Source organism: Drosophila ficusphila, unplaced genomic scaffold (assembly GCF_018152265.1).
Source record: "Drosophila ficusphila isolate 14025-0441.05 unplaced genomic scaffold, ASM1815226v1 contig_414, whole genome shotgun sequence".
Lineage (NCBI taxonomy): Eukaryota > Metazoa > Arthropoda > Insecta > Diptera > Drosophilidae > Drosophila > Drosophila ficusphila.
The window spans coordinates 781973-809401 of record NW_025064328.1 but is presented as its reverse complement, the minus strand read 5'-3'; the positions used below and the strand labels follow the sequence as shown (position 1 = coordinate 809401).

Below are 27429 nucleotides of genomic sequence, written 5' to 3'. Positions count from 1 at the left end.
TCAGATCGTGATTCGACAATTATGGCTATTGATTTGACTTCGGAACCCTTTGATATTTATATTTAACCTGTGATTAATACAACTCCCGTGTGAAAATGGAGTTGTTGGCATGTGGTTCCGATAAGTAATGCTTATCTTTTGTCTTTCAACTGCTTTCGTATGCAGGTGTAGTAAATGTGTGAGTGTTCGAGAGTGGTTGCCCAAAGGTCACAGTCGAAGGTCGTTGGTATTTCGAGACGAAAACGTGCTGTTGTTTGGGCGAAACTTGGCAATCTCTAAAGAGTCTCTAGACTGGCATAATTTTCGGAACCGGTTTGTCTGGCAAAAAACAAAATAGGGTGGCAGAAAGTTATCCGGCAATTGGCAAGGGCACCTTGGGAATGACTCAAATATGCAAAAAACATATCTATTAGACAAATCTATGTTAGGTTCCTAAACATTTTGTTTTCGTCTCTTGTCATTGTTACTGTCAACGCGTCAGTTTTTAAATGCAATTGCGAATTGCATTAAGGACTGGAAGGGAGGTGCGATTTCAAAGATGTTGGAAGGGGTGAATAATGGACAAAGTTCGCAAAACGAGGAAGTGTGTGTGGAGAGAGAAATCGTGACGAAAGCAACACACACAACAAACGATCTGGTAAAATTCTCTCTCTACCAAACTCTTGGACTTGTGTGTGCGTGAGTGGTCTTTTATCACAACAAGAGAAACCAGCAATAACCACGCAGCTCGCTCTCGCACTTTTTCTCTCATGCACGTTCGCCAACAGCTGTCATTTCACACTGTAACAAATAAGTTGCTCCCAAATAAAAACTCTTTTGTGTAAGAGCAATGATCACTTACGGGCAACAAGTTCGGACAAATTGTATTGCCTACTTTTTGGAAAGCCTATTCATCATAATAACTGGGACTTCTAAAATTATATTTTTCTTATTTATCTATAGGTCCCAGTACTCGAACTCATGCTTCCAACATTTGATTACATGAATCAATAAAATAACCCAAAGTATGTTTCATTTGTGTGCAAGACTCAATGATTAAATGGTTTTAAATAACCTTTTTATTTTTGTCGGATTATTCATATGTACATGTATACAGCTTAACTTATTTGAAGTTGTTTAACAATGACCTAATTATCTTAGCCTAAAAACTAACCTTGTGTTTTCTTATTTTAGAATTTAGCAGCATGGAATATACAAGTTTAGAAGTGAACCCTTTTTAGAACCCTCTGGACTGACAGTGTATATCTCGCCGATAAACCCGGTCGCTCTCTGTGCGGTTGCTATCCAAGTTTTCGATGTGTATATAGGTTTTCAGTGTGAGAACAAGAGCGTTAACCCAATCTGTAGAGCGGAAAAGCGCGAAATTCGCTGAGCGAAAACTATATAATAACCGTAAGTTGCACGGACGTGATTAGTCTCGTGGCGCTGATCGAAGGCAAAAGAACCAAGCTACGCTGAAAGAAAAAACGGCAGTGATCGAACCGAGTGATAAATGCAAACAACGCATATTGAAGTGATAAACAAGTGGCAAAAATAAACAAACCATTTTAGCTAAATTAAAATCTGTGCTACCCGTCCGCAACCTTGCGACAGTATCCAAATTTATCGCAACATCGGGGAGCAACTTTCTCAGCCGCAATATGTCTACTCCAGCAAACCCCTCAAGCAATCACAAAATGAACGGAAATGGGTGAGTTTGTTTAAATAGTTTTGATCGACTGCAACTGGCGTATTGCATAAGTCTGCAGAATGTGCAGTGCTGCGTTTGCCAACCGAAGACATCTGTTGTCTAGATACCCGCTTTCACTTTCCTGGCCGCCAAATATCTGGCAAATGTCTCGCCAAAGTGCCAAAGCTGTATATATAGCCACGTATAGTGAATAGTTTTATTTTTGACCAACGCTGTTTTGCCGTTCGGTGCCAATGCCAGAGTTTTATTCGATTTTGTTTTCTTTTATCTCTTCTCACGCACGCTTACGTTTGCAAATCTGCCGGCGAGCCAAAATATCATCTTGTTTTATCATACTTGTTTTTTTGCAATTAGTATAGCGCTTTGATTTTTATTTTGCATTTGAAGGAGCTTTCATTTGTCATAAAAACGATGGCGAAAAAAATTGTCATATTGCAAATGTTGAAAAATGACAAACCAATTCTTCTGTATTGCAAATTTTTTGTTATATTGTGTACAAAATTTCTGTTCAGTTTAAATTGCTTACAGTTCTAGGCCATGAAAGGTGTTTCTTCATATATCTGTCGAATGAAGGTACCGTTGGTTCATGTGAAAAGAGGGAGAAATGTTATTTTAACTAACCATTAACTAAAAAAAATCATATCTGTATCGTAAACGCTAAATAAATCTTTCGAATTTTTAGCATCAGTGCTGATTTTAAACAAATAGTAAATATATCTTAGTATTTAATATCATACAATGCACGATATACTATAAGGGTATACAAAGTCCGCCGTCTCATTAACGACTTCGCTAATTTTTGCCTTTTGTTTTGCTTCTGCTCTGTGTTCACAAGTGTCGCCCATGGAAAATAGTTTAAATATTCCCACACCGTTAGTGTGAAGTGGCCAACTGCTATTTTATAAAATTAAAAAGTATACCAAAAAAGGAATAACTTCTAGTTATGATATTTCGTGTCAAAAGTGCAAAAAACATACACATTAACAAGGCAATTACAAGCAAAACACATTAATGAAAACCAGTAGTTGAGCACGTGTCTTGACTTAAGTCACATTCGCCCTTGCTCCTAAACGTTTGAATTCTATTGGGCACGAGCTGAAAAAGGTGCGAAATGTTTACTTAACCTAAGCGAATCCCCAATATTTTTGTAGTTTGTACCGGTTCAAGGACAAGCTTACCGGCAAAAGAATTGTGAACATTACGATGTGTTTTCGTTATCAGTTCCCCCTTGTACGCTTATCAATCAGTCTAACGAGCCCCTCCTTTTGCGACTGTGGTTATTATCTTTCAACCGTTACTTGTGACATAGTTTTGGGAACTCAAAAATATGTTGCATACTTTTAGGTTCCTCTTGCATATTCAAGAACGCATTGTGTAAGTTACGAAATGTGTGTTTGTGGTGTAGAATTAAAGCTGACTTTTATTTCTAAAAAAAACTTTGATCGCATATTTATACAAATTTGTATTTTTTTGACCCAGTCAATCAATCTATCAAATTATAAAATTTTATTCAGGCAAAAAAAAAAATTTCCCACATTTATTTCAGGTTAATATAAAGTACTAATCCGTCTCACAAGCAAGAAAAGTGCTTTTGTAATCGGTCAGTTAATAATTTTTTGTTACATCAACAAATAAACGTAACTAAAAACTATTGTGATTTAGAAGCCCCCATATGCAAATACAGACACTGGGATTTTGATCTGGAAATGTCGTGTATATACCAGATTCTCCCATAAATAATGTCCGTTCTCAGAAAGTCAGATTATTTATGTTCGACAAAAAACCGCAAAGCTTTAAATTATTCTAACTACACTTTTTAGATCTTGGCTAGATAGCTATTACTATTAACGGAGTGTTTTATTTACTCACTAATGCTAATAAACGTTATAGGAAATTGTTAAATCTGTCTTACCACCTGTAGTTTGTCACGAATTATGTATAGATTATTATGGATAACCCTTTTTCCGATTAACGCTGATTTGCGATTGGTCGCAGCTTGGTGGTGTGTCCACGGCGTATACGTAATATGAAACAGGTTAGCCCGTTAAGATCTAATTGCAAGCAGCTGTTGAGCAATACCGACAGTCACGTTTACAGATCTCTCAGGGAGAGCAAATTCGCCAATTAATTTATTATCATCTGATTTTCTTATCAACACAGACAGTTAAACAGACAGTCTGACAAGGCATCACTTTCAGAAAGATGCCCTCTAGTACAGAATTTGAATTCGCATCGGGTCATGCGTCTCATCAAGTGTCTGTTCCGATTTTCCCATTTGCAGGGTTTCCATTGTTATTTAAGTAATTTAAATCAGTTTGCGACTAGAAGATGCTCAACCGATCATCACAGGCTCAGGTGAGGAATGACAGACTTTTTAATCAGTGCTTGGGTTGCTCCGGCACGTCCAATACATAATATTTGATAATATTATTTATGGGTCGAACTAAGTCACATGATCTTGTCTAACCCAAAAAGCAAACAGTTTAATATGTTGGTATGGTAAAAAAGAGTTCACTCTTTTCTTCATATTTATTTATCAAAAAATTTTCACATTAAAGTTACTCAGAGAAGTACCTAATAATTTCCTTAACAATTCTTAAAGTTAGTAATTTCTTTGAAGTTGAACTCAATTTTTCTCATTAGATCTATGAAACCAATATGTACCAATAAATTGGAAATAAAATTTATTAATTAAAGAATTTTTCGAGTACAAATTTGTTCATATACAAATTTTTTTCAGTAAGATAGGTTTGTTGTGAATTGTTCTACATTTAAGAGCCAATTTCCCGTCTATCTTCTTAGTTAATAATCTTTCTGTCAAATCAAAAATAATTTATATTAGTTTTCGCAGCGATCATAATTTAGTGATAAGCCAAGGGGCCTTATATACCACGTCAATTCGCTTCATTGTGATCCTATCTTATCGCCCTATTTTTGAGATTTTCGAAGAGAAAAGCTTAGGAATTTGGTATAAAGTATTTACGATTTCCTTGCTTTGCAAAGCACCACGATATTTTTCCTCTAAATAGCTTGCAAGTGCTTTACCACTTGCATAATTTTTTTACTACCTGTCAATCACTGGGCGTGTTAAATATTAATATTATTTATTTACATTTAAAAGTAAAAAGGCAAACAGAATACGCTTATTCAGCTTCTTTCTCACAGGGGAGAACTTGGAAACTCTGATCTGCTTGAATCTTTGCGAAAATCTTATTTATATTTAAATCTCCGGCACTTGTCTTGAGACAGTCGGATCGTTGCCTTCAAACGCTCAACAACGGTCAGGTGCTGTCGAGCACTGTTTTTGATTAGAACTGAGAATATATATAATCCGGACATATATAGTAATCAGGTGCACAATATAGATAGTGAGCCCGGTATAAAAACTCGTACTCAACTGAAGCAAATTGCTAACAATAAAAGTGTGTGAAGTGCGAAAACAGACTGGAAATTAATTGGAAACAAAAAATTATAAAACAATTGTAATTTAGTGAATTTAAATTGGCTTGGAACTCTCAGGCAAATGAAAAACTTAAACCGCGAGCGAACATACAAATGCAATTAAATTATAATTTTCAATACAAATTGCTGTGGTTGCTGACATTTTTCCCCGATCTTTACTGATATTTTCCCTGAGTATAATCACATTACAAGCGTCGAGTCGCTGTATTTTTACTCGCCGACTTGCGGTGTCAGTGATCTGTGGTTCCCGGGTGCTTAACATTCGAATGAGCTGTACGACAAAAATATTACGTTAAATAAAATATAAACGATTCCCTAGTATCATTCGTCTCGTTCTTCGTCTGACAAATTCGCCTATCGATTTCAAAAATTATTCCGTCTTAATAAGTCCAAAAAAATATATACAATAAAATATAGATATATAAATAATATGCATTTGAAAAAGTTGATCCAGCCAGACTGGAAGATGTACTAAACCTGTTCAATCTTTCTGATGTTAATTTCAATGGTTTTTTTTAGTTTAAAACAATACTAAAAACTTCTGCGTATCAGAAACGAAATTAATTTTTTATCAATCCCCCTGAACTTGTCCGAAAACAAGTTTTGTTGCACTAATGAACAGATTGGGAGTGATCATGGTATTCATTGTTGGTTATTTAAGCTCAAGAGCTTAAAGGTGATAAAGAGGCCTTTATGGCGCAGTATTCCAAAAGAAAATTCCGTCAGTCAGGGGTTATCTTAAGATTCATTTTCTACATCAATGCAATAAACAACTCTCTTGATAAAGATTATTCAATGAGTACTCCAGTAATCTTTAAGATTAATTCAATGTCTTGGTTCTTAAAAATAATCGATAAACCTTTATTGTCCACTTAAGATAACAGATTAAAACTCGCAGTGTATAATTATATTATATTACTAGGTCAAAACCTTTGTAATTAATATAGTTGTAGATTAAGTATAAATCCCTAATCGAATTACCAGCTAATTTTGATAAGAGTTATTGAAAAACACATTATATTTACGTTAAGTTAATTGAATTAAAGCGGTTTAAAGTAATTTTTTGTTGTAAACTGAAACCTTTTTTCGTTTCAATAACCTTTTGAAGGTCTTTGTATCAGTATTTGAACCGTTAATCAAAGCAAAACGCACAGAATCTAAAACAAGTTAATTCAACCTGATGCAGGCTTCTTAATGACATTTCCAGTTTTTGTATTTGTTTCTTCGTTTTCCTCTCGGATTTAAACATGTCATACTACTGTCAGGTATTTGTTTGAAATTTTTGGTTCAGCCATCAAACGGACCGTGCTTTATTATAGCTAGTTGAGCGATTAAGTTAAACGGCAATTATACGAATGCGTTGAATGGCCCACATAATGATTAATATTGTCCTTGAATCATTTTGGCAAAGTTTTGTTTTTGAGCGGAGTTCAAGAATCGGAATCAACGGAGTTGAAAAGCGCGTTTGGGTATTGTTTTCGAACAAAGACGTCACCTGGATTCACTTATCGCTTCCACCGATGACGACAATGACGATATTTAATAAAGGTCTATATAAACGATTTATAAAGTCAGTGGCGAGCATAATAACCCAGATGAATGGTGAGAGTTTGAACGGCCATTCAAGAAAATTTACTTATTTCGTTCACGCGCCTTAAACGCTGTTCAAATAATAGTTATGCCATTAATCTGATATAATCTTTGGGGGTCTCTTATTGCATTTTTATGATTTATATGGAATTTATTCGGAATTATTTGTTTTCTGGCTATGCGGAATCGGAAGTTCCCTTCTGGGGAACTTTAAACAAGCAATATTGTTGATACAATAACGTTTTGACTTTAATTGTTAACTATTTGGAAACGCAAGGCACGTAACTCAGCACAGCTGTAGACGCCTGATATTTGTCATCCACGGTTCACATATTGGTATAAAAAGCACCTTACAAATATCCGTACAAATATTGGTTTAATGCTTGGTATTCAAAAAGGTCGGAAAAAAACAAACAATACTTAAGTTGTCTTGCTACGATCTAATGATCAATGCGATACACTTTTATATGCCTAATTGCTTTGCTAATGGAATCATAAATGTTAACTGCTTGTGACGTGTACCAAATCAATGATTTAGTCGCACCTGCTAGTTGCTGTCGTCACAGAAACCCATAACAATGATATTCTCTGGGGGTTCGTTCTCTTTCTGGTTCTCACTCTCGTAAGTCTCAGTTTAAATTGCACAATTGTTCCGTTTGTTTTAGATTCCCTTTGTTTCCCGAGCCACAGTGTTATATCATTCTACAGCGATGATCCCCGATAAAAGTAATTCATCATACGCTTAATGTTGCTTAATGTTCTATAAGATATATGTTGTGCAATCTGTCACATAAACTATCTGGGCATTACAGGTTTGGAGGGAAGACTAAAAATAGAAACACAGACTAAGTTCGCTTTTCCAATGCATTATCATATTTATATCTGCACTTTAAATTTATTTTGCGATTATATCTGTGTCCCGTTGTTAATCTCGCAAAAGCAATCCTTATTCAGCGAATCAGCTCAATTAAGATTCGTTAGGTTCGCACTACGTAGAATGACATTCATGCAAAACGGCGCAATTCCGGTCCATTATTTGGGGCCAGACACGTGTCCGTAACACATAACCCATCCTAATTATAGACATTAAAAGTTAAGTTGAAGTTGATATATTCACTGCTTTTTCTTTGGTGACCCCAAATTTTAGCCATTACGATTATTTTAAACTCGCAAATGCAATGCAAATTTCTGGAACATCGGGCCACATTCATTAACTTTCTGGATAAATGGTTTCCAAGAAATTCCAAGCCCAGTTCTTCTATCCTTATCATAAGTGGAGCATTGCCAATTAGCATTAAAACTAGGCCTAAAATCCCCAAAATTGTTCGTTATCAGAAATACCTTGGCATTACAGTGGGACCTTCTCCATAACAAACATAATGAAATGCAATGAAGCAATTAATATATTCGAGCCATAATCCATCAAATGATGCGGGTGCCGTGTGAAGCAGCATTTAATAACTGATATACTTGTGGATATAGAACTAAAAATACTAATTTCAAGGCTCAGAGGTGCCATATTAAATATACAACCGGCAGTTGTTCTTATGGGTGTGCCAAAAACCCAATTTCCTGCCCTTTGCCACTGGGAAACTCTATAAATATAAAGACTAGTCCAGTTCGCCAGATGAGTGAGATGAATGCCTATATGTGCACGAGACTTGCAGCAAGTGAACCCGGCAAATACATTTGCAGCGCTTCTAGTTTGTGGCCACCTTTGACGATTTAACGTTTTAAAAATAGACAGAACGCGCCCCCAAAGCGCGATCGTCGATCGAGCGACCCAGCTAACCCCGCTAACCCCGCTCTGCCCCTTCAGATCCGATCACTTGGCTCCAGATCTCACCTTGGCCCGCCCGATGATCGTTCGTTTCGCCGATCGGTCGTCGTCGCACTGTGCGTCGCATTCGTAGATTAATTTAGTTTTTTATAAAAATGGAATCGAGCGAAACAGTTAGAAGTATTCTTGCGCTGACTGCCGCTGGTTGTGCTTGTGTTCAGATCGAACTGGCGGATCGCAAGCATATCCAAAACGCGAAAGGATATCCAACTCAGCAACGCAGTAATTTGTATTGTCATTCATACAGATTTAAAAAAAAAGAACTGATTAATAAGTCGCAGAAGAAGTGAAAGGATTTTTGTCAAGTGCTATGTTAAAATTAGTGATATTCAACCTGCTCCTTGTGAGCTGGAGTTGCCTGGCCTTTGTGACGCAGGCAAAGTCCTACGGTTCTCCCGATCTCGACACTGACAATGATAATGCCATTGCCACCGCCGAGGAGGAAGCACAGGATCCGTTTGCAAGTTGGTAAGTTTCTGCAAAAGACTTCCGGACTCTGATCTTTAATTGGCGGGTCTGGAGCATTCATGTATGCAAAGTGCTACCAAGCTTTCAGCTTGAGTGCTTTCCTTTCCCAGTGCCATAAACGTGACGTGTTGGGTATTCGTGCATTAGCTTTAGTCGTATCTGATCAAGAGATATACGATTCATCGATGCTTTGGACAGGTGTTCATTTAACCAGCACCACCTGGATACTCGGCCAGTAGCGGTTTTATATCCATTTAACTCGTGAATTGCTCGCACTAATTAGTGCCCGCGGTTTGTGTACGATGCTATACTATATACGGGAACAGCCGATTTATATGCTCTAACTTATTACGTAATCCGGGATTTTTTGGCACAGGCTGAGCAAATAAAATGTGGATTGAATAAAAAAAATCCCACCACAAAATGTGTAACATGTTATACAGAATAAATAATAAATTAAATTTAAAATTATTTTAATTAAATAAAATAAATCAACATTGCGAATTATGATAAATCATAGCAATATTATTCATAGAAATCAACAGCAAGTGAATGTGGAATACTTTCTTCTCTTTTCTAGTGAAATCTACTGCTATGGCGACCTATTGCACACCATTCAAATGGCTCAACTTTTCCCGGATTCAAAGACGTTTGTGGACATGAAACTGAATAATTCGCCCGATAAGACGCTCACGGACTTTAGAGCAATGATGGAGACCAAAAACAACACGCCCAGCAGAGATGATCTAACGAAGTTTGTGGATGTAAGTGGAATTGAATTGTGATTCTCAGGCAGAAACTAAATGGATCCGCTATTTCTTTCCAGGAATACTTCAGTCCCAAGGGCACTGAACTGGAGCTGTGGGATCCCACGGATTGGAAGGAGAATCCCAGCTACCTCGATCGCGTTTCGGATCCGGATCTAAAGCAGTGGGGCGTGGAGCTGAACAACATTTGGAAGCAGCTGGGTCGCAAAATGAAGGACGATGTGCTGAAGAATCCGCAGTACTACTCCATTATCCCTGTGCCAAACCCGGTAATCATTCCCGGCGGTCGTTTCATCGAGTTCTACTACTGGGACTCGTACTGGATCATCCGTGGATTGCTGTACAGCGAGATGTACGACACCGCCCGTGGAATGATTAAGAACTTCCTGTCCATTGTGAACCGCATCGGATTCATTCCGAACGGCGGACGAGTTTACTACCATGGTCGCTCCCAGCCGCCACTTTTGACGGGAATGGTCAAGTCATACGTGGACTTCACAAACGATGACAAGTTCGCCATCGATGCTTTGGAGGATCTGGAGCATGAGTTCGAGTACTTTGTGAATAACCACACGGTGGAGGTGAAGAACCACAGCCTGTGTGTCTACCGCGATTCGTCGACGGGTCCACGACCGGAGTCCTACAGCGAGGATGTGAAGACTGGCGAGAGTTTCAGCACCGATGCGGAAAGGGAGCTCCACTACAGCGAACTCAAGGCGGCGGCTGAGTCGGGAATGGACTTCAGCTCCCGTTGGTTCATCAACGATAAGGGCACCAACGAAGGAAATCTCACTAACCTAAGTACCAGCTTGATCGTGCCCGTCGACCTGAACGCCTATCTCTATTGGAACGCCAAGCTGATTGCTGAATTCCACTCCAAGGCCGGCAACACAAAGAAGGTTATCGAGTACGAAAATAAGGCCGAGAAGTTCTACCAGGTAAGTGGCATTAAATTGAAGAAGATTATTGTAGCAGTGAGCATATTACTTCGAAATATGTTGCCTACCTAAAAGGGTAAAAAATGGGTGTCGAGTTACTCAATGCATACCCTAAAGCAGTATTTCCCAAAGTGTGGGTCGCGACCCACTGGTGGGTCGCGGGTAGATTTTTGGTGGGTACTAATTGCCATATAGATCTTGCACTTTTTTGTGTAGATGGGTCGCGGTCCCGAAAAGTTTGGGAAACACTGCCCTAAAGTATTATTCTATTTATAGTCAGAATTGTAAATGCGAATCTTACGAATACATTAGTCAATGTTAAAATCGATGAAGTAGTTGCTGTACAATTCATACTTTTTTTGTTGAAAACCCAATTTATCATTCATGTATACATAAATGTTATGAAGCTCCGAATATAAATATGAATGAATTGTATGAAGCTCCGAATATAAATATGAATGACGGCTGTCGTCATTGGTGACTCATAAAAAAAGCTTACACAAATTTTATTAAACTAATTGCATACTGGAAATAATTCATTACAGGGCATCCAGGAAGTGCTGTGGAACGAGGAGGCCGGTTGCTGGTTGGACTACGATATGAAGAACGAGAAGTCGCGCGATTACTTTGTACCCACCAATTTGTCTCCGCTGTGGGTTAAGGCCTACAATATCTCCGACTCGGAGAAGATCTCGGCTTCGATTATGGCCTACATTGAGAGGAACAAGCTGGACTCATTCCCCGGTGGAGTTCCCAATACGTTAGCCACTCCCGGAGAGCAGTGGGATTACCCCAATGTGTGGGCGCCAATGCAGTACATCTTGGTCGAGGGTCTGAACAATCTCAACACTCCCGAGGCCAAAAACATGTCCAAGAAGTGGGCCATCCGCTGGGTGAAGTCAAACTTCAAGGCCTTCAGCGATCAATTCCATATGTACGAGAAGGTAAGCGTTGAGACATCTTAAATTTTAAGGGTGATCATTTAATTAATGTAATACCTGTTTAATTTAATTTAATTTTATACCTGTTTAAATAATATGTTACGTTTTTATAACCCAGATCTGTCTTTAAACAATATAAAAAATATACTCCTTTCATTAAAAACTCTTGCAGTACAACGCCCTAGAGTTTGGAGGACATGGAGGTGGAGGCGAGTACGAAGTGCAGACAGGATTCGGTTGGTCGAACGGTGTGATCATCGAGTGGCTGAGCAAGCACGGGCGTGACATTTCCACCGGAGCAGGAGGCGGCGCTGCAGGTGAAGAGCCGCAGTAGAGAGAATCTGTAGCCAGGCCAGAACGCAATCCATCATCAGACATCATCGTTAGCATCATCACAGGCTCAAAGCCAAAGCTTTTTCGAAAAATTGTATTTAGATCTTTGTACATGTACTATATAAGCAACCATCCAGAAGCGCTCATCAACTGCTCATCATCAACTAGGATAAGCAAAAACGCTCTCTCTTTCTCCGCAAAATCTATCCCTATAAACGCCGCTGTCTATAACCTATATCTGTACCGCGAACCATCGAACAATCCCGAGACAAGCATCGAAAACCACAGCACCCCAGTCACCCAGGCACCGCCAAGAACGAGGATCCGATGTCCACCATCCATCGAGCATCCCTGTACTGTCTGTTGTCCATGTCATCCACGTCCAGTCCACGTCTGCACACTCGTGTGACTTGTCCAAAATCAGGCAAAAATCAATAGGAACATTAAATGTCTCAAAGCAAGCCGAGCATCGCGATCAAGTTGAGGATTCACGAGTAAGTGTCCAATTGGGTCGTTCTATTTGGTTGATTTGTGTTTGTGAATGTCAAGGCAATGTTAAGTGTAACAACCCAGCACCAGGTCCAGACCACTCCACCCATAACAGACTGATCCATGGTATTTGTCCCTTTAATACTCCTCCTTATAGGATAAACATCGGCCGTAAAAACCTAACCACATATTCTGGCTTATCTAGCATGCATATCTACAAAGCTTTCAGGAAACTGTCCAAAACCAATTACTAATCCACTAAGAACATGTATATAATCAGGGCTAACAGTTTCCTATGCTTTCGATTCACCCATTTAGTAGCTAAATGAACTGATCCGAGTATTTATTTTTCTAATCTAGCCTCTCGTGTGATGAACTTTGTGGGCTTGGCGGCTGTTACCGTAGTGGCTCTGATAGCGGGTCGTTTTCTATGGTGAGGTAAGCGAAATCGGATCGGAATCAATCTCCCGGAGACAGACTAATTGACATCAAATCTTTCTATCTCTTCCGCAGACACTCTGTGCCAAAACAACCCGTAATTGCTTCCCAAGTATTGTGATTCCCCCGTGTGTGCGTGTAGTTGCTTAGTGTCTGTAGTTGTTCACGTTTTTCGTTGAATGCGGAGATTGCAGTATTAGATATTCATTATTTGGTAGTTGAAGTGAGAGTTGTACATACTGAATTTATATGGGCATGCCCGACATTGTTATTACGTTTTAATATTTAGCAAATACCTATACCAATCCTAGCTCCTCGCAACCAAATGAAGACACAAATACAAATGTTAATAATAATGTACAAAACAAAAATAAACATGAACACAAATTATATGTTGCATGAAGCGAGTTTAAATCCACAAGACTCTAAATTATCCTCTCTCTTGCAGGAAAAGTTGGTTCAAGTAAACGATGCCATTCTACAAACAACAAATATTTTTTGATTTTTAATTTTGTATATTTGCTTTGAGTTCAATTCAATTATGAAAACTTACCTAAGACAAAAGCTAACATAGACAACTCATCGCTTACGTTATATAGAGCACAAAGAAGGTACGCAAACGTGAAATGGAAAGTGGAGAATGACTCGGCCTAGTGCGGCATTGGAAAGGTTTGACCTCGCATCGTAGTCGCGAAACAGAGCAATAGGGTTCAAGGAAATACACACTAATCGTAATCGTAGTTCACACGTAATACACCTATAACTTGGGCTTGGAGCCCGGCCGCCTAGTTGGACTGCTGTTGCTGCTGACCTTGCTGCTGCTGCTGCGGCGGTTGCCCCTGACTGAAGTAGGGAGCGGTGTTGGGCGTGAGCAGCGTGTGACAGATATCACAGACTCGGGCCACTCGCTTCCGTGGCCCCGATGGCACCGTTTTCGTTAGACACTTATCGCAGTAGATGTGGCCGCAGTGCCGGCAATGGATCTTGCGCACCATTACCGTGAAGCCGGCGTTGCACGTGGGGCAGTTGTTCACGTCATCGTCGTCCTGCCAGCGCACTTCCGTGTCAGCATGCCGCAGCTCTTCCAACGACATCTATAACGTAGCAGAATGTAAATATTTAAGTGAATAAATCATATTTTTTTATCGCCCTTACCTGTAGTGTTTGAGATAGTTTAACGAAATCCTTTTGCACTGTCTCCATCGTGGACAGCTCCTCCTGCAGGGTTTTAATCTTTGTTTTGTAGTCTGAATTTGTCTTGGCGTACTTCTCCTGCAAAAATATCAATTTGGTGGCTATCCTACTCCGAATAATCAAGGTCTCACTTACATTGGCCTCTTGCAGTCCAATGATTTCCACGCGACACTCAGACAGCTGTTTATTGAGCTCAGCCTCTTTGCGCTCCAGTTGGTTCTTGGTCGTCTCGTAAGCCTGCACCGTGACCAAATGCTCCGTCACACGGTCCCTAAGAAATCGTTTCAAACATAAGCAACGGATTCACGTTGATTAAGAGATGATGGAACTTACTGAAGTGACTTAATATCTTGCTGCATTTTGCGCTTGTAGGCCCGTCGTTCGTTGTTGCTCTGCTCCAACTCGCCCCGCAAAATCTGAATCTGATCCTCAGTGCTGGTGCACTTCTGCCGTTCATATTCGCTGCTAACGCGTGCCTGGATCAGTTCGCTTTGCTGTCGCAGCATCAGTTCCTGGAGCTCGACGACTGTGTTGGGCAGGTTGATATATTGGTTATCGATCTCCTCGGATGTGGCTAAATAGCGACCGGACAGAAAGTCGTTATCGGCTTGCAGCGTTTCCAGCTGCTTGTTCACGCGTTCTCGGTCGTCGGTGACGCGTTGAATTTGCTTTATCACCTCGTCCTTGGTCTCGAGAAACTTCTGCTGCATGTCCAGCAATCGCTGCTCATTGGTTTTGGCCTGGTCGCGCAGGCTTTGTACTTCGCTTTTATGGGCCTCCCGCTTCTCCTGCCATTGATCCTCAAGATCCTTGCGCAGAGCCGCTTCTTTAGTCAGTGTCTCTCGAGATTCCACTAGTTGTTTTTGCAACAAATCAACCTGCTTTTGTTGTTTGTTAATAAGTGCATTGAGCTCCTCGGCCTTCTTCTCAGACAAGCTGCAGGACTCGCAGGAGCCCTCGGCCACATCCATGGATGTGGATTTGTGCAAGGCGGATGCATCCACCGATGATTTTGCTTGCAGCTGCTCGTCCTGCTCACGCAGCTTAACCTTCAGCGCTTTCATCTCCTCCTGCAGCTGCTCAACAATGGACTGCATCAACAACGCCTCTTCGGAGGCCTAAAAATTAATAGTTTATTAGAGCAGTGAAAGATTTGGGCCGGAAACTTACGTATTGCTTGCCATTTCCTTTGCTGGATGCCCGGGTTTCCTCATCCTGCTGAAAGCTGCTGTTGAGGGAGTCTGTGCCCAGTTTGCGCACGGAGCCTAAGGTCTTTTTAACCTGATTCAGCACTTGTGGCGCGATTCCACCAGATGACTCGGCTTGCGGTTGCTGAGCCAGCGTTTGTGTCTGCTGGTGAATCTGTTGGTATTTGGTAAGCTCCAGCTTGAGACGTTCCAGCTCGCCTTTGTAGTGCGCTGACTCCTCGATTGTGTCCTGCACCAGTTGCTGCAGTGAGGAGATCTCCTCCTGCGCCCTTTGGTCCTTCAGCTGCAGCTCGTTTTTAGACTTAAGGTCAGCCACCGTAAGGTGCGACTTCAGTTCGTCCAGCTGCGCTTCCAGCTGTCGGCGTTCCTGCTGGCTCTGGGCGACTTCCGCCTCCTTCTGCATGTACAGCTCCCGCATCTTTGCCCGCTGCGTGTTGAACTCGTTCTGCATTTTGCGCATCTCGTTTTGCAGGTGACTAAATTTGTGCTGGTTGCTCGCGTCATCCTCACCTGCCGATTGCATTTTCGATTACCAAGAGTGTTTTCAAGGCTAGTGCAGTACACTTACCATTGGCCATATCCGTGGAGTTCGTGGCCTCTGCACGGGTCTCGTTTTCTTCCATTTTCTACTTCTTTTGATGCCCAATTTAAATAGTTTTATATGTACATTTATATCCAATTAGAATACTTCTGTGTTGGACAACGTTCGCAGAGGTATTGGTGTTGTACTTCGCAGCACTTTGTGCCGCAATGTGTGACCATGCCATAGCAAATTGGAATACCGATAGTCAAAGTATTTAAATTTGCGCGCCTTTATTTAAATTTTAACAAATTTAAATGGTGCATGCATAAAAAACTTTTTGTTTTCGATTAGCTTGCAAAGGTCTTAAAACGACTTTTAGGTTTTGGTGTAGAATACTTTAAAGTCATGTGGGTTTGAGAAGTGTAAGAACCAATCAAATATCTTGGTCCTAATAAAATATATAAAGTTTTTTTTAAACTTTAGCAACTTATCAGGAATACTTCCCACAATTACCTGTTAAGCTTTCAGAAGCATAAATATAAAAAAAAAATGCTATCCAATAAGCAACAATTTATTACCGGTTGACATTTGTTTATATTTGAAAATGACAAATAATTTACGAGGAATTAAAGAAAACAAATAGCTAATGAATAAATGATATACATATTCTTTGTTGCGACATATTCAAAATATATAAAACGTTTTGAATATTTGTCTGAAAGAAAGCTTGACATCAATAAATAATAAATAAGCATAAATATGTCTAAATATGTCTGAATTGCTAGTATTCAAATAAATTAATAATTTTTTAATTAATCAGAATGGTAATCTATTATTGTCAATTTGTAAGCATTTCGTAGAAAGTTCTTAGCCACTTGTGTGTAAGCCAAATGAGCGCCAAAATCTATTAGACAGTTCTGGTGAAAACGTAATGACTACCGGACACGAATGACTAAGATTGTCCGTTGTTTTAATTTTATGCAAATTGTTAAGCTGCACAGAGCGAGAAAAACGCTAAACGCTGATAAATTATGCGAGGGAAACTGCCACACTCATTAGTGCTAAGCTAAAACAAAAACATATATGCATAGACATTTATAAATAACCATGTATCCAAAAATATTTGTGATAAGAAAACTACGCCTCAAACAGAGCAAAACTCGATTTAGGAAGCTCAGCGGCGACTGCGCGACCCCAACACACATAATTATGAAATAATGAGTTGGTACGCTGAGATCGCTTGGTGTTTCCTTCTTTGAGACCGAGACCCGTGAGCTCATGACTGTCGATGAAATGATGTCGTCATAGCCGGAGATTCGTGGCTGATACAAACACTAAAGCAATTCCCAACGACAGCGACAACGGGCGCCGATGTTGGCCAAAATTCTTGCTTCAGTTCAGTTCGCATTGGATTCAAGAACGAGGCGGTCGGAAGCGGGAAACATTTAGCCAGCACCGGGAAAATACGCGGAGAAAACAAATACGCGCGGCGCCTTGCAATCGCGACGGCAAATCTACTTATAAACTTAAAAATAATACAAATATATAAGTACAAGCATATATGTGAATGGAATTTAAATAATGACAAAACAGTGTCCAACGTTTTTAGGTCTTGTTGTCAGAAATTAAAGATAAACGAAGGTTCCAAGAGAAGTCATTAATAGAAAGTGTTATTTGTTTTATTAAAAACAGTCGAACTATTCCTGCAAAATGTCGCAGGCGCAGAGTATAACGCCGGTTCCCAGTACACCACCGCCCTCTCGAAGGGCAAACCGACCGCCCAGGATCAATATCCATAATCTGACCAGTGGATCTGCGATGAGCCAGGCATCGATGCCACCCAGTGCCCAGCCACCTTACACGGCTCAAACGAACTACACTGGAAATGGCACCCAGGGTCCCTACTGGCCACCAGTGGCCAATCCCTTCGGATCCGGTAACTTTATGACCAAGGGCTACGAGGGATTCCTGGATATCACAAAATCGGGCATGAGCTTCGGCGAGAAGTTCTCCTTTGGCATGTACAACAAGTTGAGCCGGTGGTCACGCCGCTGGTTTACCCACATTTTCCTCATCTTCATCCTGGCACTCTACAACGTTGGCGGAGCCCTCATCTTCGAAGCCGTCGAAGGGGTCGAGAAACAGATTCCACTAAACATCAGTAGGTTACCAATTAAAAAAAAAAGAAAATATCCGGTCGCAGAAGTGCACTACCCGACTTTGTTTGCTTTTCAAGCTCTTCGAAAATTGTTTGGAAAATAGTAAACAGTTCTCTGCCATTCAAATAAATACACCTGCCGAATGTGTGCGAGGTATTGTAATCGTAAAAACATGCCCCATCAATTTGGCAGACGACTGATTCAGTATCCGAGTCCATCGAACGGGTGAAGGAACACATGAATCACACACATCTACGAGGGGAATAATGTGTCGTAAAAACAATTGAAACATCCAGTCCGAGATGATTAACGATCGGATGGAGAAGTCAAGAATGGAGGCTTTTCCTTAAGAAAATGATTGGCTTTAGAGTTTTTGAATCCATTAGGCAAATGGCTCCAATTCGAGAAGATAAATAAATTCTTTGATTTATTATAACAAGTGCGAAGTGTTAAGAGCAAATCCTTTGGCAAGTTTCCAACTCTCACAGGCACCAACTTTTTTATAGTAAAGCGCCATGGGTCAAGGTTTTTTAAATATTGCTTCCCTTCCTTTAATGAAGTAAAAACAGTCTTAAAATTAATTATATTTTTCAGCTCGTCAGCTTGAAAGGGAAACTACTCAACTGCAGAAATTACAAAGAAATTTCTTCAAAGGTATTTTTGAAGTTACCAATAATACATATGTGTACGATGTAAGTTAATATCGGATATATTTTGAAGCCAAGGTAATTAAAAACTAACCAACAATATATGTATTTCCTTCAGACGATGTTTGATTCAAAAGTGTTAGGATTAATAAACGAGCATTCTTCGGTGGTGGAAACGCTGCTGAGGAGAAGGAAAGAATTGGAGGAGGGCAATGTCTGGACCTTCTGGAACGCCATGGTCTACAGTTGCACAGTATACACGACCATAGGTAAGTGAAGCTCCAAAAACCCATTTGGGTGCCTTTTCGTAACGCCAGGTGTATTGTGAGTGCAAAGACTCCCACGCAGAAAAACTATATATATTTGCTTAGGACGCAAGATGGTCTATTTATGTTTGTTCTTCTTCACTATAAAGCCAACAGAATATGTGACACAAAAGATGGAAATAGTTTCGAATATTTTTGCGATCGTCGGCATTTGCGTTATAAAAAATTTGTGTCTCTTCATGTGCAGACAGTTATGAGATCCCAAGAGGCATCGAAATACTTTGGAATATGGTCACTGCTCTTAATCAAGGCATATAAATAAACATTAAAAAAACACACAACACACTCTTTCACCTTAACAAAGAATTTCCCCGAATTGTCTCCTTACACATTCTTAATCAAATTAGTCTTTAATTTCGCTTTTAATTTGCGAAAGACGTTTTTGGCTCATAAACATGCCATGAAAATCAAAATGATGTTGACCGAACAAATCTGTGCCGTAGATTCGTATTTTGAATAATTGCTCCTTTTGGGAAAATCATGTTTCATCTTCATTGTGTGGTTTGTTAATGATTTGATAGCCACTTTTATTCGATTGACTTGCTTTTCGGATTTGTTCTAAATTTTATCTTTCGCCCGCTGACTTGTTTTACAGCCGGTAAGATAAATGGGAAAAACGCAAAGCTTATTTCAAGTAAATAAATTCTTTCGTGCGTCGCCACTTTTGACAAGTTTCCAAAAAAAAAAAAAAAAAAAAGTGTGAAATGAACTCAGATAAATCCGCAAGTGTGGAAAACTTTGCACCCACATCAACAGAAAAGCAATTAACACAAATTGCCAAATTATTGCCACAAATAGACGACAGAAGAAGGCTCTTAAACGGGTGCCTTGTAAACAGAAATGCAAATTGTGCTCTTCGAGTGCATTCAATATAATCAACTTGTCAAATTTGGCACGCGGTATAAACAAAACAATCTCCTCAAGAGCACTTCTCATTTGTGATCTAGTACAGAAAAAGATTAATATGAAACCGAAAGTCTTTTTGGATAGATGCGGTTGCTCATGTTTATGACTCACTTGCGAATCAATGCCCACTATATTTAGTATGTACTTATTTTTGGGCCCAAGATGTCACAAATATATTACCCAATTTGCCCATGACACCATGATATATTCATATAATTTGTCTTCTGAGTGACTGGCCAAATTGTCAGATTTTAAAGATTAAGTTTTTATTGATGTGTGCAAATGAAACACGAAATCGAACCAATCAATAAACCGGAAAACACTTCATAATTTTCAAGCAAAATCAAAATTTCCTAGCAATCATAAAACTGTTCCTGCTGCGATTAAAATAATGCTTAGTATAACCATTTTATATAGACGATCGGAGGCAAAGGCCGACAATATTATAAAATGGTGCATGCCCAAATGGAAAACAAATCTCGGAGGCAATTCGGAAATGTTGAATGAAATAGCGAGGAATAAACAAACACAAAATCGCAGCGAAATTCCATAAAAGCGAATACGATCCGTCATCAACTTTTCGGAGGAGAAAGGAAAGGGATCGATTCGGGGGGTGAAGGGATTAAACAGGGTTCCGGAGAGTATCTGATGAAATTTTAACAAAACATTTATTTTATTTGAAATTTGGAAGTGGAGAAGTGCTCTACCGAAACTATGACGTCAGTCGGGGCAATGATAAAATACGAGAGACCAAAAGCAAATCATTTTTAATTTTTGGCAAGTATAATTCAATATTTTCTCGGTTTGGGAACAGCTGCAAATTAAACAAATTATATGCACGAATCGAACAGCTAGTGGAAAGCGGAAGGAAACCCCCATACCAAGCAATATTGGGCATTTTAAACAAACCTCGAAGAATTCATAAAATTTCAAGGAATTTGGCTGAGTTGTCTGCATAAATCGGATACATTATATGTAAATCCTAAAAGATAAAGTGCTTTAAGCTTCCGTAGTCATTCGTTTTTTCTCTATACAGTAATGGGCATTCATATATCTTAGGACAAAAACCTTTAAAAAAAAAAAAAAAAAAAAAAATGTTTCCAAAAAGCATTGAAAATTTGATAAGGAATCTTGAAAGTATTAGGAATTATAAGCATTCCTCCCCTTCTTAGTTATTCGTCAGATGAGTGTACTCCACTATCTCTTAATTAAGAGAAAAAATGTCAATTTGCTTTCGACATCTTCTAGGTAATTAAAACTGATAAAATACATCTTTCCATTATTAAACCGCTCGTTAAACTTTTTTCTAAGAGTTGTTATTACAGTCGAAGTGGGGGTAATCCACTAATATTCAGAATTACAAAATATCAAGTTAATACATAACATCAATAAAAAAATAATCGACTTGATTATTTCATTTTTGATGACCCTGTCGCATTAAACGGTGCAAATATCTTTAAACGGCGACAAGCAATATAAAGTGTTTCGGTGTCCCCTCAGCTGGTTTTCGATGTTTGTTTTAGGTAAACATGATTTTGACTTTTTTAATATTTATTTTAGAAGCATTCAAGGTACAATATTCGAGTTTTTGGTCAGCGAATAGTACCCAAATGAGCCTTTTCTTACAAACTACTTGTACATGTACAACAATTCTATCGTACACTTTAAATGTTTTAATATTGGTCAAATTCTGAAAACTACCATCGACCACGACCTCCGCCGCCGCCGCCACCTCCTCTCCCTCTGTTGAATCCACCGCCGCCGCCACCTCCGCGACCACCACCTCCTCGGAATCCGCCACCACCTCGTCCGCCGCCACCTCGGCCACCTGTTGATCATAAGAGTTAGACTTTGTTTTCCAAAAACTGATTTTCAAAATACCTCCTCCGCGACCTCCGCCTCCTCGTCCAAATCCACCGCCGCCGCCGCCTCCACCACCGCGGTTATTCGTGAATGCTTTCTTCGCTCCTTTCGGTTGAGGAGGTTTGGGCAGAAATCTTGCAATTGGCAAAAGCTTTCCAGGGTCGATATACAGAGTCTGATTGGGTTTGAAACTGTTGGCATAGACGTTGTCCGACAGCTTTATGGACACACTGTAATCGCGAACTGTTCCAAAGATTTCGTCGATTTTGCCGACTTGTTCCTTGTTTTCAAGGAATATTGGCGCGTTGAAGTAGGGGACATCCTGGATTCCAACTTTGCACACGAGGTCATTTTGGCAGGAGTAAACGAAGTTTCCCAAAGGAATCACCCTCTCCGGAGGTCCTAGAAAAAAGAAATATAAAGCAGTTAATATGAGAACGAAATGAAGTATACGCATTGTACCACTATGTGCCTATATCACTCTAAGTTTAAAAAAAGTTTAGATATATTAACATCGATATTTTCGTTGGGCCATCCAATATATATATTTGCCAGTCGTCTTCCTCTTTTGTATATATACATATATCTTCCCAAGTTTTAAAAGCATGCGAATCCATGTGTATCCAGCATTTGCATAAGAACAAGAGGCTACCAAAATCTTTGTTCTTTAGAACATTCAACATACAATTGTTGAATTAACTTAACGAGTTAATAACCCTGTTGTTATAGTGGGTTTGTTTTCAAACCACAATATCGTAGTATTACGGTGAAAATTCCATGAACTTACCATTATCGAATGCTCCACGGCCTCCACGTCCACCACCGCCTCTGCCGAATCCTCCTCCGCCTCCGCCTCCTCCATTAGATCTGAAGTTACCACCTCCTCTTCCTCCGCCGCCACCGCGAAATCCTCCTCCGCCGCCGCCACCGCCACGAGGTTTACCAAATCCCATTTTTAAAAATTATAAATTGAACACAAAAACACGTGCGCGTTTCGTTCAACCACAATATTTAGAGACGGAACAAGTTCAAATTTCTTAATCGATATATCGATAGCTGAGCCGTGGGTAGTAAAAGTTTCTATTATACTGTTTTTAGTATTTCTATAGACTTATGGTCACACTTAAATATACTGGCGAACTTTTTAAAACTGTTGCTGAAGTGTATATAGTTTTGTCCAGCAAAAGAAGTAAAATACAAATTTATTAAGTTCAAAATTTTATAAAACGTACGAATGATCTTTAAACTTTATATGTAGACGACGACGAGACGTGTTTAAACAAACATTTTTTGCAAATTAAATTATAATTTATGCCAACATACAACCCCAAATATTTCTCGTACTCAGAACGCAAACACAAAGTGTCTAAATGAAAATAAATACACGAGAGAAAACCTCTCATATCATCGGATGCATTAGATATATAGGCCACATTCCCGCACAGCTATAGCCGAACAGCTGTTGAGACGTCTACTAAACATATAGACAACCAAACAGAAATTGAAAATTTGAATTTTCTCCACACTCTCAGCAGTTGGATGTCAGCCGTGGTCGAGTCGGTGAGCAATAATAGCGAAATCTATTGTATCGCGACGAGCTCGAAAACATCTATAGAAACAGATACAGACATTCTTATATGTAATTGCAGTTGTCAAATACGTGAAGATATATTAGATTACAGTTCTCGGTGGCGAGTGTTGAAACTTAAAATTTTATTTACTTGAAAATAAGAGCAAGGAAACAACAATAGAAAACTGCAATCGAAAGTGATATAATTACCCAGCACAAAAGGCATATTTTCATAAGCGGAATATGAACGCCTCGTTGGGCAGTTAAAAATAGATGGCTAGAGCATGAGCACGAGCACAAAGATAGATCGCGAAAGTAGCACACAACTGCGGCTGGACATGATGGAGCAGCCAGTGGACGCCAGACAGCAGCAGCGCCACCGCAGAAGATTGGGACGCAGTCACCGGGAGCCGACTCCCGTTACGGATACTCTGCCGCAGGACGATCCAAGTCCTGATCCCTTTCAGGAGCCCTCGCCACAAATGGTGCGCATGCAAATAAGACCACCTGGAACTCTGTCCGCCCATGAGAGCAAAATCCTGCGAAAGCGGGACAAGAGCTTTGCCAGCTCCGCGTCCCGAAGTCATTCGCAACCACGGGAAGCTGAGAAGCTCAGTAGTCCGGATGCCCATCATCTGATTAAGCACCGCAGCTTGTCCTCACCTCGCCATAAAGATGAATCCAGCGAGAGCGAGCTGACCACCGGTAGCAGCAGCCAGCAGCAGAGGTTCATCCCGAATCCAGGACAGACCCAGGACACCCTCAGTCGACTGGAGCAGAACCTGCAGCGATTCGAGGACGAACGCAGGCGTTTCGAGGCGGAGAAAAGGCTCTTCGAGCGGGAAAAGCGGGAGCACAAGATGCGACATCGCCAGCAGTTGGACAACGAGGAGCGGAAACGCCTCCTGCAGAACTACCGCAAGCTCAGCGATCGCATCCAGTTGCCGCAGGACGAGGAGGAGCGCCGTCGACTCATCCACAGCTTGAGGCTTCAGCGGCACGAGGCGCCGAAAACCCGAACTCGGAATCGAAGCAGTGGCTACGAGGAGTCCTCCACGCAGTTCAGCTCCTCCGATGCCGAGGCGGTGGAGGAAATTCAGCCCAGGATAAGGCCCGCTAAGATTCCCCAGGGTTATGTGGCTGCTCCGATTCGAGGAGCACCACCACCACCGCCATCGGTGGCACCGAAACCACCAGAAAGACACTCCGTGAGTCGCAACAGCTCCTTGTCGCCGGTGAGACCACAGCGACGTTCCAAGACACCGGAACAGAGGATCCAGGAGTCCAAGCCCGAGGTGATGAAACCCAAGACTCCCGAACCACGAGAGGAGATCAGCCGTAAGCACGAGTACGTGGAAGTGGGCGAATCCAGGAGCGAGGTGTTCAAACCCAGGATCACAGAGGCGGAACAGCAATCGGAACTGATGAAGAAATACATGGAGGCGGCGGAGAGGGCGGAAAAAGCCGAAGCTGCTCTGGCAGCACAAAACCTTTCGGCGGAGGGAGTGCGTCGCAGTCACAGTTTGAGATTGGCCGAAAAGGAGGAAAAACCTTCAAAGCGCAGTTCCAGTTTGGAGCGACCGCTGAAAGCCAAAAGATCGGGCAGCCTGGAAAGGGGTGCCAAGGAACAGGAACCTCAAGGTCCAATAGATACCCAACCAAAAACAGAACCCGAGGTGGAAGTGGATCAAGAAGGGTCCTCGTTGCCAGAAATCCCCGAATCTAAAACTGAATCAAAACCATCCTTCATGCAGCGCTTTAAAAACTTGTTTAAGCGAAAGAAGAAGGTTCAAAGTGAAGATGTCGCAGATTTGGCCACCAAAATTGAGACGGAAAAAATTGCCTCCATCTCCTTTTTGTACCACCTCCGCCTGGAAGCCGTTCACGAATGGAAACGCCTTAAGTTGGATTATCCTCAGCGAGTGAGGGAACTTTGTGTGCTGCGCAACCAGTGCATTTCCCACCTCATCTGCCTAACCATGTTGCTGGGATTCGGGGGCCTGGTATTCCGATATACGGAAGGAGCCTCGGAGAATATCTACAAGTGCGAAGTGCGCAAGGTCAAGCGGGATTTTATCGACAAACTGTGGGATGTCAGCCACAACATGAGGTAGGGATAGTGAACCGGATTGGTGGCCCAGTTTAGGGAGTGATCCTTCTATCTTTGCCAGAGAGGAAGACTGGAAGTCCCTAGCGCGCCAAAAGCTGCGAACATTCGAGGACGAATTGAATACGCTGGCCGAGTTGGGCATGAGGAGGTATCCGGGCCAAAAGTCCTGGAATTTCGTCAACTGTGTTATTTTCTGTTGGACCGTAATCACAACCACTGGTAAAATATAAAGTTGGGTCAACCTTACGGCTTTTAATAAGAAGGTCGTGGTTATAAGTAAAACTTATTAGTTTTGCTTATCTAAAAATGTAGTTTAGTGCTTAAAGAATTATTTCTTAAACGTCTTCCTAACAAAAAATTCAACTTGAACAAATAATTTTTAGGAAAAAAGTAAATACCATAAATGTGGTCGAACAATTTTAATTCAAATTAGGAATTTCTACTAATTTTAGCATTCTTGTCAATTGAATTTGAAAAGGTTCGTTTTTTTATCTTTGCACTCTTGTTGTCCGTTTTAAAGTTTTTAGACTGTATTAAGCTGTCATAACTTAACGTTTTTAAACTTTCCTTTTTTACTCTGCTTTCCAGGATACGGCCACATCACACCCAAGACGGAATGGGGTCGATCGCTGACTATTGTGTACGCCATCATTGGGATTCCCATGTTCCTGATCGTGCTGGCCGATCTGGGAAAGCTCTTTACGCGCTGCGTCAAGTTCTTCTGGCTCTATGTGCGGCGACTGTACTACACAAGATCCTGCCGAAGGATTCGGAAGCAGCAGCAGATCCGCGACGCGATGACTGGCTTCAATACCGTCTACGACATGGCCATTCGGCGACCCAGCATGTTCTTTGGCAAATCCGGAGAGGAGAACGACGAGGAGTCGCAGGCGGATGGCGGGGCAGACAGATCGATGGGCACTTCGCATCCGGAAACGCCGACCTCCCCGTATCCGGAGACCTTCGAGGTGGACGACGAGTTCAACCTGCCCATTTCGGTGGCCTCGCTTCTGCTCATCTCGTACATCCTGCTGGGAACCATTGGCTACGTTATCGCCGAACCAGAATGGGGCATTCCGGGAGCCTTCTACTTCGTCTTCATCTCGATGTCCACCATCGGCTTCGGTGACCTGGTGCCCAGCGATCCCTTCTTCGTGATGGCCAGCATGATCTACCTGATATTCGGCCTGGCCTTGACCTCCATGTTCATCAATGTGGTGCAGATCAAGCTGAGCGATCACTTCAAGACGGCGAGTGCCAAAGTGAGTGCCACCATCGGCATGAACATGACCAGTGAGTTCGGCGATGAGGATGGCTCGCAGGTGAAGACCCCCTCGGAGTTGGCCTCCGTGCACGGTTCGCGGCTGGACAGGATCGAGGAAGATGGCCAGGAGGGGCACGGCCATGGAACCTCCTCCCCGCCGCCACTTCCCTCCATTCTGCGGGCACCGCGTCCTTTGTCCCCAAGTTCGAATGGAGTGGGTGGCAATGGAAGTGGAGATCCGTATGGAGATGTCAGTCCACCACCTTTGCTGCCCAGACGTCAGGTTTCCGTGGAGCCCCAACCGCCGGCGGAGGGGGAGAACAAGAAGAAGAAAAAGCATCGATTCTTTTAGGATACTCCGAGGGATCTCCTCGACAAGATCAGCAAGAAAGATAACCTGACATCGTTAACTATTAAGGAACCTCAAAAATGACAAGGCAATTTTCATCGAATTTAACAGAACGCTGTTCTGCCAGAGGATATATTTTCATTTATTTGTTATTTAATTTTACATGACATTATCGTAGGCTAAGACTAATGCTAATGAAATAAAACACGCGAGCTGACAACGCAGTTAAAGACTTTTTATATATGTTGGATATTTGAAATCGATGAGTTCGATCGATGGGTTTGCTTAAAATGACCAAAATGCACTAATTCTAAATCCATAACTTTCCTAATTTTAATCAGATTTTAAAGTGGT

General features: G+C 41.1%; 4 protein-coding genes across 11 annotated transcripts; 2 read left to right on the top strand and 2 right to left on the bottom strand.

Annotated features, from left to right (window-relative positions):
• The first annotated feature begins 1182 nt into the window (after window positions 1-1182).
• Window positions 1183-13510, top strand: LOC108095187 (trehalase). Of its 7 annotated transcripts, none has more exons than XM_017196175.2 (8): window positions 4946-5042; window positions 8830-9050; window positions 9631-9814; window positions 9877-10755; window positions 11301-11699; window positions 11869-12013; window positions 12879-12951; window positions 13405-13510. In XM_017196175.2, the coding sequence occupies exons 2-8, from the start codon at window positions 8893-8895 to the stop codon at window positions 13421-13423; spliced, it is 1857 nt and encodes a 618-aa protein (XP_017051664.1). In that variant the 5' UTR covers window positions 4946-5042; window positions 8830-8892; the 3' UTR covers window positions 13424-13510. The 7 variants fall into 7 exon arrangements, 5 of the variants coding, with proteins under 5 accessions (XP_017051669.1, XP_017051664.1, XP_017051668.1 ...); XR_001771613.2 differs by lacking the exon at window positions 13405-13510 and adding an exon at window positions 13032-13348 and having other exon boundaries at window positions 4947-5042; window positions 11869-12523; window positions 12879-12956; XM_017196179.2 differs by lacking the exon at window positions 13405-13510 and adding an exon at window positions 13032-13348 and having other exon boundaries at window positions 4947-5042; window positions 12879-12956.
• A 216-nt stretch (window positions 13511-13726) lies between these two features.
• Window positions 13727-16061, bottom strand: LOC108095186 (rab GTPase-binding effector protein 1). The gene is made up of 6 exons (XM_017196174.2): window positions 15927-16061; window positions 15321-15868; window positions 14484-15268; window positions 14286-14421; window positions 14112-14228; window positions 13727-14050 (listed from the first exon to the last, which is right to left on the bottom strand). Exons 1-6 carry the CDS (start codon window positions 15979-15981, stop codon window positions 13742-13744), a joined length of 1950 nt encoding a protein of 649 aa, XP_017051663.1. The 5' UTR covers window positions 15982-16061; the 3' UTR covers window positions 13727-13741.
• A 1233-nt stretch (window positions 16062-17294) lies between these two features.
• Window positions 17295-27299, top strand: LOC108095215. 2 transcript variants are annotated; one of them, XM_017196229.1, is made up of 4 exons: window positions 17295-18042; window positions 18635-18732; window positions 18806-18956; window positions 26051-27299. In XM_017196229.1, the coding sequence occupies exons 1-4, from the start codon at window positions 17592-17594 to the stop codon at window positions 27076-27078; spliced, it is 1728 nt and encodes a 575-aa protein (XP_017051718.1). In that variant the 5' UTR covers window positions 17295-17591; the 3' UTR covers window positions 27079-27299. The 2 variants fall into 2 exon arrangements, with proteins under 2 accessions (XP_017051718.1, XP_017051715.1); XM_017196226.2 differs by lacking the exons at window positions 17295-18042; window positions 18635-18732; window positions 18806-18956 and adding exons at window positions 23299-25462; window positions 25524-25681.
• Window positions 21453-22803, bottom strand: LOC108095216 (probable H/ACA ribonucleoprotein complex subunit 1). The gene is made up of 3 exons (XM_017196230.1): window positions 22570-22803; window positions 21801-22184; window positions 21453-21747 (listed from the first exon to the last, which is right to left on the bottom strand). The coding sequence occupies exons 1-3, from the start codon at window positions 22733-22735 to the stop codon at window positions 21617-21619; spliced, it is 681 nt and encodes a 226-aa protein (XP_017051719.1). The 5' UTR covers window positions 22736-22803; the 3' UTR covers window positions 21453-21616.
• Window positions 27300-27429: the final 130 nt, after the last annotated feature.

Bases quoted from the DNA above. Each gene is read 5' to 3' on its own strand.
- LOC108095187 (XM_017196175.2), top strand. From the start codon at position 8,893: ATGTTAAAATTAGTGATATTCAACCTGCTCCTTGTGAGCTGGAGTTGC. The intron at 9,815-9,876 runs GTAAGTGGAATT...ATTTCTTTCCAG, and splicing joins ATCTAACGAAGTTTGTGGAT to GAATACTTCAGTCCCAAGGG. The intron at 11,700-11,868 runs GTAAGCGTTGAG...AAACTCTTGCAG, and splicing joins AATTCCATATGTACGAGAAG to TACAACGCCCTAGAGTTTGG.
- LOC108095186 (XM_017196174.2), bottom strand. From the start codon at position 15,981: ATGGAAGAAAACGAGACCCGTGCAGAGGCCACGAACTCCACGGATATG. The intron at 14,229-14,285 runs GTAAGTGAGACC...ATATTTTTGCAG, and splicing joins TTGGACTGCAAGAGGCCAAT to GAGAAGTACGCCAAGACAAA. The intron at 14,051-14,111 runs GTAAGGGCGATA...GCTACGTTATAG, and splicing joins AACTATCTCAAACACTACAG to ATGTCGTTGGAAGAGCTGCG.
- LOC108095216 (XM_017196230.1), bottom strand. From the start codon at position 22,735: ATGGGATTTGGTAAACCTCGTGGCGGTGGCGGCGGCGGAGGAGGATTT. The intron at 22,185-22,569 runs GTAAGTTCATGG...TCTTTTTTCTAG, and splicing joins CCGTGGAGCATTCGATAATG to GACCTCCGGAGAGGGTGATT. The intron at 21,748-21,800 runs GTATTTTGAAAA...TATGATCAACAG, and splicing joins AGGCGGAGGTCGCGGAGGAG to GTGGCCGAGGTGGCGGCGGA.
- LOC108095215 (XM_017196226.2), top strand. From the start codon at position 23,637: ATGAGCACGAGCACAAAGATAGATCGCGAAAGTAGCACACAACTGCGG. The intron at 25,463-25,523 runs GTAGGGATAGTG...TATCTTTGCCAG, and splicing joins GATGTCAGCCACAACATGAG to AGAGGAAGACTGGAAGTCCC. The intron at 25,682-26,050 runs GTAAAATATAAA...TCTGCTTTCCAG, and splicing joins GACCGTAATCACAACCACTG to GATACGGCCACATCACACCC.